The following is a 20,828-nucleotide window of genomic DNA, read 5'->3' as shown; positions in this document are numbered from 1 at the left end:
GATAAAGAGACAACTATCTGAAAGGGAAAATATACTGCAAGCAATGCCTCCCATAAGGGTCCCAAATATACAAAGAACTGGACAACTCAACAACAAAAAAACAAAAGATTCAATCAAAAAACGGGTAGAGGACCTGAACATACACTTCTCCCTAAAGGACAAATGGCTAATATATATATGAAAAGATGCTCAACATTGCTAACTACTAAGGAAATGCAAATCCAAATGAGATACCATCTCACACGTGTGAATTTTGTGTGTTTTACTTATTTTAACTTGCTGTTGATTTGATAGTATGTAGGTTGTCCTTTTTAATAATATCATTATCTCCAGTGAGATAGATATAAAAGGTGAATCTGAACTCCTCGGCATTCTAAGTTAAATATTCAACTATAAATTTAGGTTGTGGATAGTAATTCAATAAAATTGTTTTTGTTTTACTGTGCACTAAATGTGGTAGAAATCTTAATAATCCTGATATATGCATTATATGTAATGTTACATATATTTTTATCATGTTACAAATATTTTAGTGTACTATGTAACTAACTACTATGTAACAAAATATTGAGCTGATATGCTTAGGAAAGAAGATACTCTCAGCTCTATGAAGAAACAGTGTATTTACAACTGTCGGTTTTCCTAACTGCAACTTTATTCTTTTATTTGCGGTCTGTATGTAATCTTGCTATATCATATTCATGCTCACAAATGATAGTTTCTTTTTGAAAAAAATTAGAAGTATGAATGTTCAAGTAATATTTCATCTTAAGCCCATATATCTTATATGAGACATGAATGACTTGTGATTAATAAGATTAAAACCTGCAATTATTAAAATGTTTAATTAAAAAAATTAGCTGGAATACAGGTTAGCATAACAAGTAATGGGCAGTGTGGTTTTTCTCTTAAAATATTGATGTATTTAACAAGTTAAAACATTTAGTATGACACCACATTCTACATATTGTGTTATATCATGTACTTTTGTCACATAAAAGTATATGGAAGTATTATATAAGTAAAATGAATTTGTGCTATTATATGTTTAAAGTAAGTTTTTAAGGAATCAGAATTTTAATGCTTCATTTATTGAATCATATTTTGCTACATAACAATCAGTCTCTCTTTAAGACGTGAAAACTATGTCAGAAAAATATACTTTGTTGGAACAGTGCTATTTTACACAAAATATTATTACATTGGGATTCTGAACCTGGCAGGATACACATATGTTGTTTCATAATAGCGCTTCTTTTCAACCATAAATTATTTGATCATATATTTGGAATGTTTATCAGGAATCCTTCATAATAGTGTCTTTACAGAAAACATGTTGCTCTTATCACAAAGTATTGTACAAGTTATTGTTTAAAGCATGAATGTTTTTTCTGGGGTGCTTGTTAAAGCCAAATTTATTTTCCATCCTTATTGGTTCTCTTCTCTAGAAGTACTGAAAAGTCGAAGACAGCTTCCTTCCTTGACATAAAACAGACCCTTGAAGGCTTATCGGAATGCTTGTTTTTGAAAAACCTTTTATATAAAGGTGAGTTGAATGAGGTACAATGTCATTCACAGTACCCATTTGTAAAAAGTAAAATTGTTTCAATGTCACTTTTATAAGTACTTATACAGTATATAAATGTATCTTCACAGTTTATACTTTCAGGTCTATGCTGGGTTCTATTTAAGGTCTGTTGTGATTGTAACCAATATTCAGGCCATTTTAGCATTGTTTTATCACATTAATCTGTTGTAATAAATATTCAGTGCCTACCACTGAAGTGTTTTTCTTATCTCTAAAAGTAAGTCAAAGTAGGCACAGATTTTTTTTCTGTAAAATGTTAAGTATTCACTCATTTGAATATACTGTTTGTAGTAAGCACAAACAAGATAAGGAGATTAAAGTTTTCATACACTCAACATCATTTTTAAAATGTGGGTTCTATGTTACCAAGAGTACATCTACGTATTTATTTTTAATCAATGCTGCGTTTAAAACATTTATGCAGTTGACTTTTTCTGAATGAACAAGTCAGGTTATTCCAGGGAATGAAAAAAAAATTATTCCTCTCACCTTTCTCCATTTTTTTCTGTAACTGAAATGGTAGAACACTACATAAAAATCAGGACTCATTTTTACAATATCTCCTAGGAGTATAAAACCAAATTATCAAAACATAGGTTATTATAAGTGGCTATATTACTATACATGTTACAGATATGAAATATCTGAATACTGAAACGATGTTTAATAAGTACCATCACATTTATGTGATTCAATGGCCTCTGAGCTATTCTTTGAAATAGCCTTTGAGGGCCATGTATTAGCAATGTGGAATCAGAATTTTTTGAATCATAAATAGAAATCATGTTATATTTATTTAGCTCAAGATGAATACTTTCAGTATAGTATACCCAGTCAGTGGTTTAAATAGTTCCTTGCAAGATATATTTAATGGCATGTATCTGTTATTTGAGAGAAAGTCACCAATACCTCAAATACTTTGAGCTGAAAATGTTTTTTCCCACATAAACTACTAAGACTCAGTTTCACATATCACTATGCCATGTACATTTTGATTGTATTTACAAGTGCTGAAGACCTGAATTTAGTGACAAGCAGTATTATGAGCCCAGTAGGTAGAAAAATTTTCCATCTTGGAGTAGAGGCATTTAAATTTCTGGAATGAATTAAGATTTGTAAGAAGTTTATTGTTAGCTACTTAGTTTTTTATTGACAGCAAATTATTGATATCCTTAAGAGATCACTCAGAAACTCACTTTAACTATAAAGTCCATTATTCCCAAACCTCAAATTGCCAGATCTTACACACTGAAATTCAAGATCTTCAGTATGTTAATCAAAAGAAAGTTACTACAGAAATAATCAAAATGTATATGAAAATTAAATATGGGAGCATGTTTCTTTTATCTGAAATCTAGGGGTATTTTAAGCTTTATACAGAAGATGCTCTTCTCTGATAATCCTTCTATTTGATTTTTGTACCACAACTGGTTGAACACTAGATGTATTCAGTAGCAATGACTCTGATTTTACTGAAAATGATAATTTACTTCTGTATAAAGAACATAACACATTGTAAAAAAAGATGAATATTCCTGATAAGAAAAGTGCAACTTAAGAGGAACTGAGAATCTTGGGTAGGAGGAAGAAAAAAAAAGTTCTCCTTAGTACTATAAAGCAAAATGAATTTTAAATGAAAGATGTTCAGCAATGCCTGGGAAAAATTCATGTAGATTAAGGGTCAACAAGATTTATAAAAGAACCAATATAATGGATGTTAAATATAGAAAAATCTATAGGTTAGGTAAAAAAAATAGACGCCACAAAATTTATTAATATGGCAAAGATAAAAAAATTTGGGTTGTAGTCAGCAAAATTTATTGGTGATACAGTACCTTTTTTGTAGTGTGGAGGGATTTGAAAGAGTTTGGTGTTACATGCGTTAACGTAATTTGATCCCCCAAAATATAAAATTATTTGAATAACTATCACTTTTTTTTGTTTACAGACAGGATTAATAGTGCAAAATCATAAGGAAGTTGAAATATAATAGAGATGTGTTGAGTGAACTGACCTGCCACCAGACACAGTGGTGGGCAGAGCCTCCATATCATGGTGATTGTGCATAGTGTTGTTCTCATCAATAGGAAGAAAAAGTATTCTGCAAAGCTACTGTACGAAGGGTAAGTGTGTGCTCGGGAGTAAGGGATTGCCAAGGAAGAGTGGCGAATTCTTGGAGTAACAAGGGAGCATGTGCAGTTTGCAAACACTTTTGGAATAGGCTTCCTCATACATTGTCTCATTTTAATGTTAAATCTCCACGTGGGCATGATTTTTAGCATTCTAATAAAGAAAAGTTCATCAAAAGGTGTCAGAGTAAGGCACTACTCTGACACAGGGTAAGGTGCTACCCTGTAATTTTTGTGCACAAACCAGTTTCTTGGTGGTGGTCTTTGGGTTCTTTATCTGAAAGCTGCTGGCAGGTTTAGCTAGCCTTGGAATTTGTCTTTTCTTGATGTGTTCAACTTTCTCTTTTTGCAGGGGATGTGTTAGAGAATACAAGAAAATCATAAGTTTAAAGATTAATGATGTTGTGGCACAAGCTAGTTACAAATCCACAATGCAAAATGAATTTTAAAAAATCACCTAAGAATATGAGTTAATAGTTAAGTGTAAGAAAATGTATACATATCCAAATAAAAACAACTAAGCTAAAGTCCAATGCTGACTATCTCTGAGAGTTATGATTTTGTTTATAGCTTTCTTGTTTTTTTGAAATAGAGTGTATCTCCATTTGTCAAACCTGTGAACCCACGTGGGCTCAGAGCACGCAAGCCAGGTGGGTACTGGCCACAATAAATAAGATGTAGAACCGTGTAAAACCGCAGTCGGTTTATCTGGACTTGGAAGTCAGAACAGTTCTGTCCCTGCTAGCTGACCTCCTCCCGCCGCGACTCCTGGACCGGGAGGAGCTGCGGCTGCCCCGGCGGCCCCGGCCCCGGCTGCGGTCCCTTTTCCTTCCCCTGCTGCGGGAGCTGTGCCTCTCCCGGCTTCTCGACGTGCGCTGGTGAGATTTCCTGCCCCTGTGGCTGCCTCTCCTTTTCCTCTCCGCTTCCCCATTCCTTTTGTAGGAGCGGGGCGGGCTAGGGCTTCGCCGCCGCCGGGCCCTGCCGTGGTACTCGTCGTGGTGGCCCAGCCTCTCTCTCCTCTCGGAGTTCTTGCCAGTCCGCTCTGGAGACAGGTAGATGTCGCGGTTAGCCTCCCAGAACTCATTGTTGGGGTTTCTGAACACATGAAGGAAGTTGCAGTGTTTCCCTCTCGGGCACTGTTGTATCTCAAACAAACCTGCGACGAAACAGCGAGGAAGTTAGCACTTACTGCTGGCACTCAATCGTTCTTAGAAGGTACGTCTCCGATGCTCGCGTAAAAGAGGACTGCGTAAATTGATTTTATGGTTCCTAGTTTTCACAACTATTCAAGTGGTCTAAAAAAATGCATTCTGAAAGTAACAACTTTGGAGTTTTAATTAAGAAGAATATCCAATTTCCACACAGCATTATGGTTCAGAAATAACTGAAGAGATAGATGGTGACTACACAATTTTTTTCTAGGGTTTCACCATCCCTCTGATTAACAATGTCAATTACTACTTAAAACCATTAAACTAGACCTTAAAGTCACCGTGGCAGTGTGCTTTGAGGGCACAGTTTTAGGAAGACAAAACTTTTGGTCAAAAAGGAGACCTTTTAGAGGTGGAGGAAGCTATATTTTACTTAGAAGATTGTTGACAAAGTGAAATCTATCTGAATAATCCTCTGGGGCTTTTGAACTTTTTAGAAAAGCAGTAACTCCCTGACATTATATAAAATAATTCAAACTGAAATACCTTCCTCCCTAACACCATCTACAAAAATTAAGTAAATAGCACAAGTCTAAATGTGAGAAATGAAAGAAAAAGCTACTCATTTCCTGATTTGTGACTACTAACCCTCAGTCAGTGTGACTCAATGTTTTTAAAATACATAGCCTACAATTATAATCAATCTCTCTTACAAAAACATGTTTTTCATTTAGGACAAAAAAATACTACATGATGACATGACAGAAGAGTCATAAGTATGAAGATGAAAGAAAAAATGGCTCAAGTGAGGGGAGCAAATGAATAGAAGAAACCTCTAGGAATGTGACACATAAAATATGGCTTTTTGAAGTACGGGACTCAGAGCTTGTAAGCAAGGATCAGATACCCAGACTAATTTCCTCTTTGTCAACAATGCATTGTGACCTCAGTTACATCAGGGATAAGTTGATCCACAAGTTCTATTACAGATCTAAAATGTGATGTCCTTAATATAATAACCTCTGCTCAGGTATAGGAAGCTTAAATCTATGCTTAATGATTTGGGTATTTTTTAAAAACTTTAAAAGATTTTTGTTCCTATTAAGAATGCTGCTGTATAAAACAACAGAACAATCAAGAAAAAAAATCATCAGGTTTTTTTACCACAAATGGCCATTTTCCACCGGGTCACTGGGCAGAATTCGCACTGGAGCTGCCGTCCTGCGTACCACCGGCCATTAAATAGAGACAGTGCTACTTGGCATTCTTCTTTCCTTTAAGCCACAAATTAAAAGATGTACTTCACAATAAAGTTCTAATATATAGATTATTTAACTACTTTGTTAATTTACTATAGGACCACTAAGTCATTGTTTGTGCACTATTCCTGAGAGCATTCAAGCTCTAAAGCTCAACATATATTCAGGAACCTTTTAATACTCTGAGACATTTTGATAGATGAAAACTGGCTTCTTAATCCAAAAGAGCTGACCATTAAAAATGCAAAATTTTTTTTAAATGAAAATTTTCAATTGGTAGAACATGTCTGTCACGTCTAGAATGGTTGCTGTTCATACTACAGTGGTTAATTTAATCGATTAGCTATGGAATGGTACTGGCGAATATGAAGACAAAGCAATGATATATTATGTTTTTTTGTGGGTCAAATTCACCTAAGATTTATTCGGTCAGTTTCTACCACTTTCAAACTTATACTTCTATATTCTTTATTTTACTTATTTATTTATGTTTTTGGCTTTGTATTTTAATTTCCAAATCATGTATTATCACATTGAAAAATATTCAAAACCATAGAAATTTGCAACAACTGCATTATTTTTCTGTATTAGCTTGTGATCTTTACATTAAAAAAAAACATCATTCATATGAAACATATTTATTCACTGGAATAATCCAGAGGTTGAAGTTAAAGAAACACTACGCTTTACGAAATAAAAACTATACTTTACAAAACATGAAGACATTTATGTTCAAAATACTTACGATTGATACTGAACATATACATTGCCTCTCAGATGAGGTTCCAAGTTACAGCTGACCTAAGGAGCAATGAAGAATGCTATCATTAAAACAAAAACAAACAAACAAACAAAACCTAAGGAAAACAGATCATTCACTTATCAAATGCATTTTGTCCACACTAACATTACTAGAAGTTTCTAAAACAGACGTACTAGCCTACTCTCACTTCTAGTAAATATATACCTGAATATGTAGCACCATTGCAGGCCCTAATTACCTAATCTCTGTGGACCAGTATTTTAAAAAATAAGTAAAATGTTACAGTTTTACACTATTGAAAATGTTAGAGCCCTTCCATCCTATTATTCTCCCTCCTTTGGTATATAGGTGAGCATTGTTCTGAGGTTGGTTATATACCTTAACTCCTAAAACAAACATATGTACACATATACATAAAGTGGAAGCATATATAGATGTGATATAAAATATAAACATTATGTACATACATATGCATTTATGTTTATGTTAACTATAAGTGGATATACATATAGTTATAAACTATATATAACATGTATTATGTATCGAAAAAATATTTTCTATGCCTTAAATTTTGATATAAACTATATCACATACTTTTAAAGACAAAGTAAAAATCAATCACTCAAGTACTGTACACTGAATTGAATAATCAAATTTATTTATCCATGCCTCTAATGATGGCTAAACAACTGTTTTTAATTTTTAATCAATAAACTGTGCTACAGTCATTTGTTCTTGAACTCATCTCTGTTGGGAACATGATTTCTCCAACAGGCACAATTAGAGGTGCAGGTGAAATGAGGTTAAAAGTCTCTTCAACTTCAGTATATACTGACAAATTACTATCTGAAGTCCTTTTACTAATTTATGCTTATTTACCCATCCTTGAAATTAATAACATTTATGCCCAGTAGGTATAAAATACCTATTTTAATATGAAATACTCTTATTACTGCTAAGGTGAGTATTTGATTTGCCTTCAGAAAAATAATAATACTGATTTATGTTTATATAATAGTAGAAAGATCTTCAAACATTCACATTAAAGATTACCCTTTCTCTCCAAAATAATTTTGTAATTTTACATATTTGTGGAGAATATTAAAACATCCATAAAAGGAGGGAGCAGGAACAGGCAACATCAGTACTGAATGGTGCTAAGTATGGTATATAAAACCATTGTAATATATGCAAATGGCCTTGAAGATGATTTAACCCAATCAATGACAAGGACCTGTTATTAAATTTTTACAATAAATCTGTTTTAAAATTTTTTTCTATTAAAAATTTACTGGAGTGGCTCCATAGTAAAGTAGTTATCATGTCTGTTTTGCATACAGAAGGTCCTGATTTGCATCCCAGGTGGAGCTACAGACCACACCCTAGGTGCGCCAGGCCCCAGGTACATGTTGCAAGTGTCAGGAAGGAGACACCCCACCTTCAGAGATCCAGTTCTTAAGGGGAAATGGTAACATTCATAGGTCAGGGGTGGAAGTGAGGAAGGCAAAATCAAAAATGGGGAAAAAAAATTTACTAACTAGGTTTCCATTTATAACTGCTAGTCTGATTAGCACAAGCTGGTAATTAACATAACAAATATGTAAATTATAATATCAATAATATAAAATGTGAGAAGTGTAAAGTTTAGTAATGGTATAATCAGTTTAAAGTAGGTATTAAAATCATACTGTATTATATATAAGACTCAACACACAAAATAAAAAATTATAATAGTTACACAAAGAACATGACAAAAAAAAATCAAAGCATGATACTGAAACTTATCAAATCAGAAATGAATACAACAGAATACAAAAGTCAGAAAACATTGAAAAAAATGACAGTAGTAGGTCTTCATATCTCAATAATTACTATAAATGTAAACAGATGGATTATGTGGTCAGAAACATAATGAAGTGAGAGACATCCCGAGATCTCTCCCCTTGAAAGAATAATAACCTGAACATCTAAAACTACAAAAAATACCCAAACTGCACAGCACCTCTGACTGTCAAATTTGTGCATAAGAGAATGACAGGTCAGAACCTCAGGAGTCAGGCAATAGCATAGGAGAAACAAAGAAGTTACCTCTTGCAGCTGGAGCTCCCTGCAGGAGGAGGGGTAGGGGAGAAGGTGTTGCGAGTTCCCTGAACAGCCAGTCTGGCTGGGAGAGCTGTGAGCACCATGTGGCCCGCAGCAATGCCCAGGCATCAGGACAGAGAGCAGAGAAAAAGGAAAGACTGAGAAACAACAGTTGATTGTTACCAGCCACGCTTGCAAAATCCCAGGATCAGCAGCAGCCCCCATCCCACAACCCAGACTACCCATCCCCCTATATTCTCCCATTCAGGACACCATGGAGCATCAGGGAAATCTGAGCAAATGCTACTGAAACTGTGATTAACAATGACAGGGACTGAGAATGAGGGTAGCAAGCATGATTAAAATTATAAGGAAAAAAAGGGCATTATTAAGAATATATAAAGCAGGGGACCAAAAGGCTTAGATGCCACCTACTGGAAACCAAAAGAAAAATGCCTTCTTTGCAACAGGATAAAGAGAACTTTACACAATAAATCTTTCTGGGAAAATAAAAAGCAAAATATACTTCCATTAATGTGAAAGAGGAGAAACAGTCCATTTAAACACCATGAACAACCAAGGTGGTAAGGCAGCTGAGAAATAAAAATAAAATTCACCATAAAATAAGTTTAAAGACAAAGAAATATGGGACTTAAATAACAGAGAATGCAGATGGTGCTTCTGAAAAAACTTAATGACATTCAAAACAATTCATATCAGCAATTTCAGGAACTGAAAAAAACAACTAGATGAGCAAAATGATTCTCTATCAAGGAGACTGAAGCCCTCAAAAAGAACCAAATGGAACCTCTGGAGATGAAGAACACAGTTAAACAGATAAAAAATGAAATAGGAAACTGGGGAAATAGAGTCAATGAAATGGAGGAAAAGACCGTTAAACGCAAAGATAAAAATCTAGAAATAAATCAAAAGAAAGAAGAGAGAAACCAAAGAATGAAAAACAATGAAATAGAAATTCAAGAACTAGCTGACACCATCAGGAGAAGAAACATAATAATGGGAATTCTCAAAAGGGAGAAAAAGGAGCAGGGACTAGAAAGCATTTTCAGACAAATAGTGGAAGAGAATCTCCCAAAATCAAGGAATGAGCTGGAGCCTGGAATTCGAGAAGTCAACAATACACCAAATTATGTCAACCCAAAAATGCCTTCTACAAGACACACTGTATTAAAATTATCAAAATCAACAACAAAGAAAGAATTCTCAGGGCAGCCAAGGAAAAGAAGAAGATAACTATAAAAGAAAACCCACTAGATTACGCTCACACTAAGCACAAACCTTACAAGCTGGAAAGGAATGAAATCAAATATTCAAAGTATCATATGAAAGGAACTCTCAGCCAAGAATAATGTATCCAGCAAAGCTCTCCTTTAGATATAAAGAAGAACTAAAGATCTTTCCAGACATACAAAAATTATGAGGCCTGCATTACAGGAAATACTGAAAGAGGTCAGCTCACCTAAAACAAAATGACAAAAAAATACATAATTAGGAGTAAGATGACTACCAGGCAGAAGCAGAGGAGTGCAACCCTTACTGAGAAGAGGGTATTATAAGCTTAAACAAGAAGAAATTTGCTATAGCAAGATAGTAATGAACATTCATCATACTTAGGAACAACCGGGGACAACAATGACTAAAAAGGGGACAATTCAAAGATCCAAATTCGCAAAGGGGACTGAATGTAAGGCACAAACAAAAGATAATGGATGATTATATATTTAACTATCCTTTACATATTTGTAATGGTAACCACAGGCCAAAGGTTCAGAAATGAAGTATATAACATAAAACAAGACCAGAGAGAAAACCCACAAAACCCAATCATAATAATAATTTAAAAAAAGACAAACAAGGAAAAGAAAGCAATGGAAACACCGAGCCACCAGAAAGCAAAAGATAAAATGACTGTAAGACCTTATATTTCAATAATCACCCTAAATGTAAGTGGACTGACCTCACCAATAAAAAGGCACAGGGTTGCAGATTGGATCAAAAAACAGAATTCAACCGTATATACCTCTAGAGACATATCTCAGTTCCAAGGACAAATATAGACTCAAAGTGAAAGGGTGGGTGGAAAATGGTATTTCAAGCAAATGGCATTCAGAGAAAAGCGACAGTAGCAGTACTAATATCAGATGAAACAGACTTCAAAATAAAAAGGGTAAAGAAAGATACTGAGGGGCACTTCATAATGATAAATGCACCAAGAAGACATAACACTTATCAACATCTATGCTCCCAATCAGAAAGCCCTGAAATATGTAAACCAATTACTAACAAAAGTAAAGGTAGAAACAGACCAAAACACTATCATAGTAGGGGGCCTAAAAACCCCACTGTAGTATACAGACAGATCATCCAGACAGAATATCAATTAAGGAAATAACATCCTTAAAGGACACATTAGACCAACTGCACACAATTGACATGTACAGACCTTTCCATCCCAAAACAGCTGTTTATACATTCTTCTTCAGAGCACACGGAACATTCTCAAGACTGACCATATACTGGGACACAGAGACAGCCTCAACAAATATATGAGGGTTGAAATCATACCAACCATGTTCACTGATCATAATGCTTTGAAGCTGGAGATCAACTGTGAAAAGAAAGAGGAAATAACCACACATATATGGAGATTAAATGACATGCTATTAAAGAATAACTAGGTTAGAGAAGAAATAAAAAGAAAGATCAAGAAACACATAGAAACAAATGATAATAGTACAGTGTCTAAAAATTTTTGGGACCCGACGAAGTGGTAATGAAAGGAAAGTTCGCACCACTACAGGCCTACCTTCAAAAAGGAAACGAGCCCAAATAAACAACCTAACGCTTCATCTTAAAAAATAGAAAAAGGACAAATGAAGCCTAAAGTCAGCAGAAGGAAAGAAATCAAAATTAGAGCAGAAATAAATGAAATACAAAGCAGAAAAACAATAAAAAAAATAAATGCAAAAAAGCTGGTTCTCTGAGAAGGTTAATAAAAGTGACGAACCCATGGCTAGACTCACTAAAGAAAAAAGAGAAAAGACACAAAGAAAATCAGGAATTAAAAAGGGGAAATTACGACTGACATTGTAGATATAGAAAAGATCATATAAGAATACTATGAAAAAAGCTTCACCAGTAAATTCTACCAAACAGTCAAAGAAAATTTAACTTTATTCTCCTCAAACTCTTCCAAAAAATCAAAGAGGAGGCAATACTTCCCAACTCATTTTATGAAGCCAATATTATCCTGACACCAAAACCTGGTAAAGATAACACACACAAAAAAATAAAACTAAAGATCAGTATCTCTCATGAACACAGATGCAAAAATCCTAAATTAGATACTAGCAAACTGAATATAGCAACATATTAAAAAGATTACACACCACAAGCAAATGGGTTTCATCTCAGGGGCACAGGGTTGGTTCAACATAAGCGAATCAATTCATGTGATACACCACATAAACAAATGAGAAATTAAGAATCAGATAATCTTACCAATAGATGCAGAAAAAGTCTTTGCCAAGATACAGCATCTATTTATAATCAAAACACTTAACAAAATTGGTATAGAAGGAAAGCACCTTAACATAATAAAGGTCATGTATGATAGCCTCGGCCAACATTATACTTAATGATGAAAAACTAAAAACCTTCCCTCTAAGATTAGGAACAAGACAAGGCTGTTCACTATTACCACTGTTATTCAGTATATTATTGGAGGTCCTAGTGAATGCAATCAGACATGAGAAAGGTATAAAAGGCATCCAAATGGGAAATGAAGAAGTCAAACTGTCACTATTTGCAGAGGACATGATTCTCTATGTAGAAAACCCTAAACACTCCATAGGAACACTATTAGAAACAATAAGCAAATACAGTAAAGGTCTGGATACAAAATCAACATTCAAAAATCTACAGCATTCCTATACTCTAATAATGAAGTGTCAGAAAAAGTGGGAAATATAATTCTTTTTGCAACTGCAACAAAAAGAATAAAATACCTAGAAATAAACTTAACAAAACATGTCAAGGATCTAAATAATGAAAACTATAAGACCCTATTAAAGGAAACTGAAGAGGATACAAAGAAATGGAAAGATATTCCGTTTTCTGAGATTGAAAGAATCAATATAGTTAAAATGACTTTATTACGTAAAGCATCAAACAGATTTAATGCAATCGCTATCAAAATCTCATTGGCATTTAAAAAAAAAATGGAACAAAGTTACCAGATTTGCATGGAAGTGCAAAAGACCCTGAATTGCCAAAGCCATCCCAAGAAAAAAGACCAGGCTGGAGGCTTCACTCTGCCCAACTTCAAATTATACTACAAAGCGACAATTATCAAAATGGTATAGTATTGGCAGAAAAAGACATATAGACCAGTGGAACAGAATCAAGAGTGCATAAGTAACCCCATATTTATATGGGCAAATAATTTCTGACAGAAGAGCCAAAAACATACAATGGAGAAAGGAAAGCCTCATCAATTAATGGTGCTAGGAAAACTGGAAAGCCACCTGCAAAAGAATGAAACTAGATTATTGTCTACCACCACACACCAAAATTAACTCAAAATAGATTAAGGATTTTAATATAAAACTTGAAATAAGGTGCATTGAAGAAAATATAGCAACCAAACCCATGGACCTTGTACTTAAAGAGAGTTTTATGAATTTGACCTCAAAAGCAAGGGCAGTAGAAGCTAAAATAATGAATGAATGGGGGCTACATCAAATGAAAAAGCTTCTGCACAGCAAAAGAAGTCTTCAAGATAAAGGTACAACCACCATCTGAATAGGAAAATATATTTGCAAGCAACGCCTCCTATAAAGGCCTAAATATACCCCAAATATGCAAAGAACTGATACAACTCAGTAACAACAAAAAAATAAATGATCTCATCAAAAAATGGGCAGAGGATCTGAACATACACTTCTCCCTAAAGGACATACAGATGGCCAATAAAGATTTGAAAAGATGCTCAACACCACTAGCTATTAGGGAAATACAAATTCAAACCACAATGAGATATCATGTCACACATGTTAGAATAGCTGTTATCAACAAATTTTGGAGAGGTTGCAGAGAAAAAGTGATCCACAAACACTGCTGATAGGACTGCAAATTGGTACAGCCACTATGGAAAACAGTCTGGAGGTTCCTTGAAAAACTAAGAATTGATCTACCATATGATCCAGCAATCCTCTGCCAGGTATTTACCCCAAAGACTCGAAAACCCATATCCAAAAAATTTTTGTACATCGGTGTTCACAGGAGCATTAGTTACAGTGCCCAGGACATGGAGGCAACCAAAGTGTCCTACGAAAGATTGGCTAAAGAAGCTGTGGCACATATATACAAAGAAAAATGACTCAGCCATAAGAAAGGATGAAATACTGCCATTTGCATAAGTGAAAAAAACCAGAGAGAAAAAGTTAAAATACACCTACTATCATCTACATATGGGATATAAACCTAAAAGCAAAAAATGAACAAACAGACTCATGGACAATGGACTAGTGGTTACCAGAGCAGACGGAGGAGGTAGATCAGGGCAAGGCGGTCAAATATGTGGTGACAGAAATATAACTATGGGAAGTGAACACACAATGCAAAATATATATGCCTTACTGTTGAATTGTACACTTGAAACTTACTGGATTTCGTTAACCAATGTCACCATAAAAAATAAATTTAAAAATTTATAAATAATAGATAAATAAAATGTAAACAGATGAAATTTTCTATAAAACACACCAGAAGGAGTGAATGGCTAAGATCAAATTTGTACACTTCACTGGAAAAATATGAATATTCTGTTTAAAAACTGAACAGATCTAAATACTTACTGATGGCTAACAGAAATACAAGCAAAAATCACAATGAGATATGCCCATTATCTGTAAGTCATCAAATGAGTGTTGGTGAGGACATGAAGAAAAGGGAACCCTTGTGCACCGTTGGTGGAGATAGAAACTAATGTAGCCAATATGGAAAACACTATGAATGTCCAGAAGAAATTATGACTAGAACTACTATATGACGCAGCAACTCATTTCTGGGTATTTATCCAAAGAAAACAAAAGCACTAAATCAAGAAGATATACACATCCCTATATTCATTGCAACATTACTTATAATAGCTAAGATATAGTAGTAGCCTAAGTGTTCATCGATAGATGAATGGCTAAGAAAAGTATGACATATATTAGAATGGAGTATTCTTTGGCCATAAAAAAGAGGGAGATCTTGGCTTTTGCAATAACATGGATGGACCGGAAAGTGAGACAGAGAAAGACAAATACTGTATGATCTTAGTTAATGCAGAGTCTAAAGAAGAAAAATTATAGAAAAATATATTAAATATGTGGTTATGGAAGTTGGAAGTTTGGTGGTGGGGAAAATAGAAGAAAGTGGTTAAAAGGTACAATCTTACTGCAATAAGTATTAAGGATATAATATATAACATGAAGACTACAGTTAACAGTGCAATATAGTATAAAGTTGCTCTTTTTTTAAACTATGAGGTGGTGGTAATCATTTTGCAGTATATGTATGTGAATTAATTATGCTGTATACCTTAAATTTATGTAGTGCTGTATGTCAATTATATTATAGAGCTCAGAATTGTAAGCAAAATAATGTTTAGGGTATGGCTAATACTGAGATTTCCATTGATCAATCTTAAATTTTAAAATTCCCTATTAAAGAACCTGGATAATCTAAAACTCTCAAGAAAAAAAACACTGATAAATTAAGTTTTTAAATGAGGTAAAGTCATTAAGAGGTAAAGTGTTATGTTATGGAACCACACTGGCTCCTTTTTATATGCTTCTATCATAGTATTGTATTAACGGGTACTTTGTCTTGTCTGTACCAAAAATTAGTACAAAGACTGGAAGACAAACACAACAGAAATAAAAGATAAGGAGAAAAGAGAAACTAAAAAAGTTTTTAGAAAAGAATTTTTACAAATGCACGTGAGTAAGTATACACATATGTAGCCTTGAATTTAATAACTGAATTTAGCCTTTAAGTATGGTAAAAGTGTTGCTGGTTAGTATTTGCTATGTTTTCTGTTTCAATTCTTAACTGTCATTTCTTAATATAATTTTAACGAAAGCATTCGTGTTAGAATCTTATAAAATCATAAACAAGAAAGGAGGCTTTTGGTTTGTTAAGATTCCACTAATGGTTCTCAAGAGTAATAAGTATTAGACCTGGATTTACTTGGCCTGTAAGAGTATTTAAAAGTAATTATGTATAATTTGCATATTTATCCTTCACTCAGTATTACAAACCATAATCTTTGGGAGAATATATTCAGTATGATAGTATTCAATGATTAAAAATAATGTAAAAACATCAAGATATGGGTTCTTAGGTAACTCTAAAAGAACTGTACACCTTGAGTGGAAGCTGAAAGCAAGGATTGTCAACACAATGTAACAACAAAAAAATGTCTGTTACATTGCAGTTCTAGTTGACAGTAATGTTATGCAACCTTAAAGTGAAGGCTAGGATGACTGTTTGAAGACATATGCAAAGAAAACATAAGCTGGGAAAGAGCTGGATCATAAAAGTATGATACTTTTCCTTCTAGACCCCAGAATCCAGCATTTCATGTAGTACTTCTATGGTATCGGTAATGAGGGAGTGGTAAGAGAGAATAGAAACTATCATTTACCCAGTTCCTGGATGCCCAATACCAGGCCAGGCAGTGGATCACCCAGCCCCTGTGCTATATAGGACACCCTGGTGCAAGCTCAGCCAGCCCTCCTTTTCGCGTACCGTGCATACCCACCTTGAACTGGACCACCTTCCCCACGTTCCTGAACTCCGGGAGCACGTCCTCGTAGAAGTCCAGGAACTGCTGGTAGGTCTCCTCCTCGCTGTACTCCAGGCTGGCGTCAGGGTCATAGTCGTCCCTTCTGCACTGCTCCATTCCAAACGTTGTAAACATGCTTCTGATAAGAAGGGTGGGACTCGACGCCGGGAAATTGTGTTTACGTGAACACCTGCACGTGAAAGAGACGCTTCGATTCAGTGGTCTGACGGTCGGCAATGCCATTTAAAGAGTGTGTTTTAAACTCTGGATAAAGACTCAGGAACTTGGATGTTTTGACTTAACTGTAGTATAATAAATCACACCCAGACACCTGATTTCGACACTTAAGAATAATGTTCTAAGACTAATATTTTGGCTGTCATTATAATGTAGAATTGAGAATTATTCCCAAATTCATATGCCATTTCACCTCCCTTTTAATGAAGTCCAGGAACCTTTACATATGTGAAAAAAAGGTCCATTGGCCTGACAGTCACAAAGATACCATACATTCACTCAATGGGAAGATGAGAACAATATTACTGTAACTTGTACTTCATATTATTGAAGTTCAAAGACATTACATTTTTTACAAGTTGCAGCCCTGTGTAGAACAAGTCTATATATGCCACATTCCCAACATTTTGGTTACTTCTCGAATTCAAACTTTTTCATTAGTATTGTGTTATGGTGACCTGTGATACGTAATCTTTGATAATACCATTCTCAGTGTTCTGTGGTGATGCAAACCCCTCCCTTATAGGCAGCTAACTGAATCCATACAGTTGCCTGTGCTTGGACTGCTCCACCCATCAGCTGTTCCCCACCTGTCTTGTCTCCTTCTGCTCGAGCCTCACTGTTCCCTGACACCCAGCAATTCTGACGTCAGGCCAGTTAATAACCTCACAGTGGCTTCTAAGGGTTCAAGTGAAAAGAAGAGTCACGTGTCTCTTCCTTCAGATCAAAAGCTGGAAATCATTAAGCTTAGAGAGGAAGGCATATCCGAAGCCAAGACAGACCAAAAGCCAGGCCTCCTTCAACAAGGTTAGCCAAGCTGTGATTGCAAAGGAACATCCTGAAGGAAATAAAAGCAAGGATGACAAGAGAGTCAAACAGCCTTATCGCTGATATGGAGGAACTTTTAGTGGTCTGGATAGGAGACCAAATCAGCCGCAACATTCTCTTAAGCCAAAGCCTAATACAGAGCAAGGCTGAAAATGACTCCAATTCTGTAAAGGCTTAAAAATGAGGATGCTTCGGAAGAGAAGTCTAAAGCCAGCTGAGGATGGTTTATGAGGTTTAACGAGAGAAGCTGTGTCTGAACATAAAGTCCAAGATGAAGCAGCAAGGGCTGACGTAGATGCTGCAGCAAGTTACCCAGAGGATCGAGCTAACAGAGGGGGATACACTAACAACTGGTTTTAAGTGCAGACAAAATGGTCTATTTTGGAGAAGATGCTGTGTAGGACTTTTACAGCTGGAGAGGCAAAGCCAATGCCTGGCTTCTAAGCTTCCAAGGACAGGCTGACACTCTTGTTTGGCACAGAAATGGATGATGACTTTGAGCTGATGCCAGTGCTCATTTTCCATTGTGAAAGTCCTTGGGCCTTAAGAATTATGCTGTCTACTCTGCTTGTATTCTATAAATGGAACTACAATCCCAGATGATAGCACAACTGTTTACTCAGTATTTTAAACCTACTTCTGAGTCTTGCTAAGGAAAAATAATCTTATTAAAGATTTCTGCTCATCTACAATGCACCTTGTCACCTAAGAGCTCTGATGGAGATGGACGCTGAGCTAAATATGGTTTTTATGTCTGTTAGCACAACACTCATTTTAAATCAAGGAGTGATTTTGAGTTTCAGGTCTTACTATTTAAGAAAAACATTTCATGAGGCTTGGATACCATAGTGATTCATCTGATGGTCTCTGAAAACAAGATAGAAAACCTATTAGAAAAGATCCCTTATCTAGAGGCCATTTGATCATTCATGATTCATGGGAAGAAGTCTGATGCAATCAAAAACAGGGTTGGGGAAGAAGTTAATTTCAAACCTCACAAATAACTTTGAGGCATCAAGACTTCAGTAGAGGTAATGACTAAAGATGGTGGAAATAGCAAGAGAATGAGAAGTAGATTTGAATTCTGAAGCTATGATTGAATTGCTGCAATCTCATGATACACTTTAATGGATAAGAAGTTATTCCTATGGATGGTCAGAGAGAATGGTTTATTGACATGGAAAGATGCTGTGGAAACTGTTGAATTGACAACAAATATTTAGACTATTAGATAATCATCGCTGAAAAAAACAGCAGTCATGGGTGAGAGAATTGATTCCAATTATGAAGAAGTTCTACTGTGAGTAAAATGCTACTAAACAACATTGCATGCTTCAGAGAAATGGTTCATGAAAGGAAAAGGCAACCGATATGGCAACAGTGATTGTCTTAATCTAAGAAATTAATGTAGCAACTCCACTGCTCAGCACCTACCACTCTGATCAGTCAACAGCCATTACATCAAACACAGACCCTCCACCAGCGAAAGGATTATGACTGCCTGTAGGCTCACAGGATGATTAGATGTGCTGACAATAAGTTATTTTAATTAAGGTATATATATTGCCTTTTCAGACATAATTGCCTGCTTTATTAATAGATTACAATATGGGGTAAATAGAACTTTAATATGTTCTTGGGTGACATAGTGAGCATGACAGCATGGCAGGTTCTCTAGGTCTCCTCGTAGTTACAATTTGGACAGGTATAACTCAACAAAAAATACCCTGCTCAAAATACAAATATCTGTGAGAGGTCCACACAATGAAAGATAGGCATAGTGAAACAAATAGGGAGGAGGAAATGGGGAAGACCAGAGATAGCTGCCACAGATGCAGACAAGAATTCACTGCTGGAACTGGTAGCAGAGGAGTAGCTGGGTTACAGCCTATGTATTTGCAGCCCTATAGAGCTGAGGAGTAGAATCGACATTCCTGCCTCAATTATGATCACAAACTGTGGCTGAACCCAGTAAAAGGCAGACATGGAATACAAAAATGCAGCAGCTACAGTCCAGCAGTTGCCATTACCAAGCAGAAAACAAAGCTACACATGTGTGGATGCTGCTTTCTCTTACCCTCCCTAAACTCACTTCCCAGAACATGCGGTGGGCCCTAACGGAAGCTTTAGAAGTGCATGTCAGATTACAGAGGACACTCACTGCATTCCTGAGCTGTAGGCACACACTGCAGCTGATCCCAGTGACACGGGAGAAAGATAGAAGTGTGATAGCCGAGCTCTGACAGCAGCCATCACTGGGAGGGGAACAAAGCCATAACTCATGAACTGGTCTCTCCCAACCCACCCTTTCCCCACCCCCCTAAAGAGAGACCAGTTGGGGCACCTGGGACACCTCAGATAGTATACCACTGCTGGCAGCATATAGTTGCAGGAAGAAGATCTGGGATCTCATGGACTAGGAACTCCAGAGGTCACCTGGTTACAGAGGGGATGCATTCCTCTCTAGGGAAAACGGCATTTTCTGTGGCATAGGCAACACTGCTATGCAGAGATCCCAAAAGCCCCAGGACTGCATGTAACAGAACATAAAAACTTCTGTTTTAGCACTGTCTACTGAAAAACAAAAGACCTCTTCTTATCACGTACTTATTAGAGAAGCATTTAACACTACTTAGAAAAAATAGATTTGATTCCTATGAATGCCTAGAAATAACCCTAAAATATCATGAATAACCAAGGTCACAAGAAAGCTCAGAAAGAAAATGAAAAATCCCCAAAGAATAAATTTAAAGACAGGGAAATATGTGATGTAAATGACAGAGAATCCAAGCTAGCTGTTGTAAGATAACTCAGTGAGGCATAAAAAAGTCAGAAAAGCAGTTCAAGAGACCCTGCAATAAAATCAATAAACAAAAAGAGGCAGAAAACTAAGTGAAAGACATGAAGAATGAAACCGTGAGTGTAGGAAGTAG

At 35.6% G+C, this 20,828-nt stretch overlaps 1 protein-coding gene across 2 annotated transcripts in view; it reads right to left on the bottom strand.

Moving 5' to 3' along the window:
- Positions 1-621: 621 nt before the first annotated feature.
- Positions 622-20,828, bottom strand: part of LOC107506715 (U2 small nuclear ribonucleoprotein auxiliary factor 35 kDa subunit-related protein 2) — a 50,791-nt gene continuing 30,584 nt past the window's right edge. The window contains exons 8-11 of one of the 2 annotated variants that reach the window (XM_016137532.2): positions 16,807-17,020; positions 6,873-6,928; positions 6,033-6,142; positions 622-4,873 (exon numbers count right to left, since the gene is read on the bottom strand). In XM_016137532.2, the coding sequence (XP_015993018.1) occupies positions 4,422-4,873; positions 6,033-6,142; positions 6,873-6,928; positions 16,807-17,020 (832 nt within the window). In that variant the 3' untranslated portion in view covers positions 622-4,421. The remainder of the gene's footprint in view (positions 4,874-6,032; positions 6,143-6,872; positions 6,929-16,806; positions 17,021-20,828) is intronic. The other variant, XM_036235672.1, reaches the window with a different exon arrangement.

Source organism: Rousettus aegyptiacus, unplaced genomic scaffold (assembly GCF_014176215.1).
Source record: "Rousettus aegyptiacus isolate mRouAeg1 unplaced genomic scaffold, mRouAeg1.p scaffold_m13_p_19, whole genome shotgun sequence".
Taxonomy (NCBI): Eukaryota; Metazoa; Chordata; class Mammalia; order Chiroptera; family Pteropodidae; genus Rousettus; species Rousettus aegyptiacus.
The sequence above is the reverse complement of the archived record's forward strand: the minus strand, read 5'-3'. Positions and strand labels throughout refer to the sequence as shown.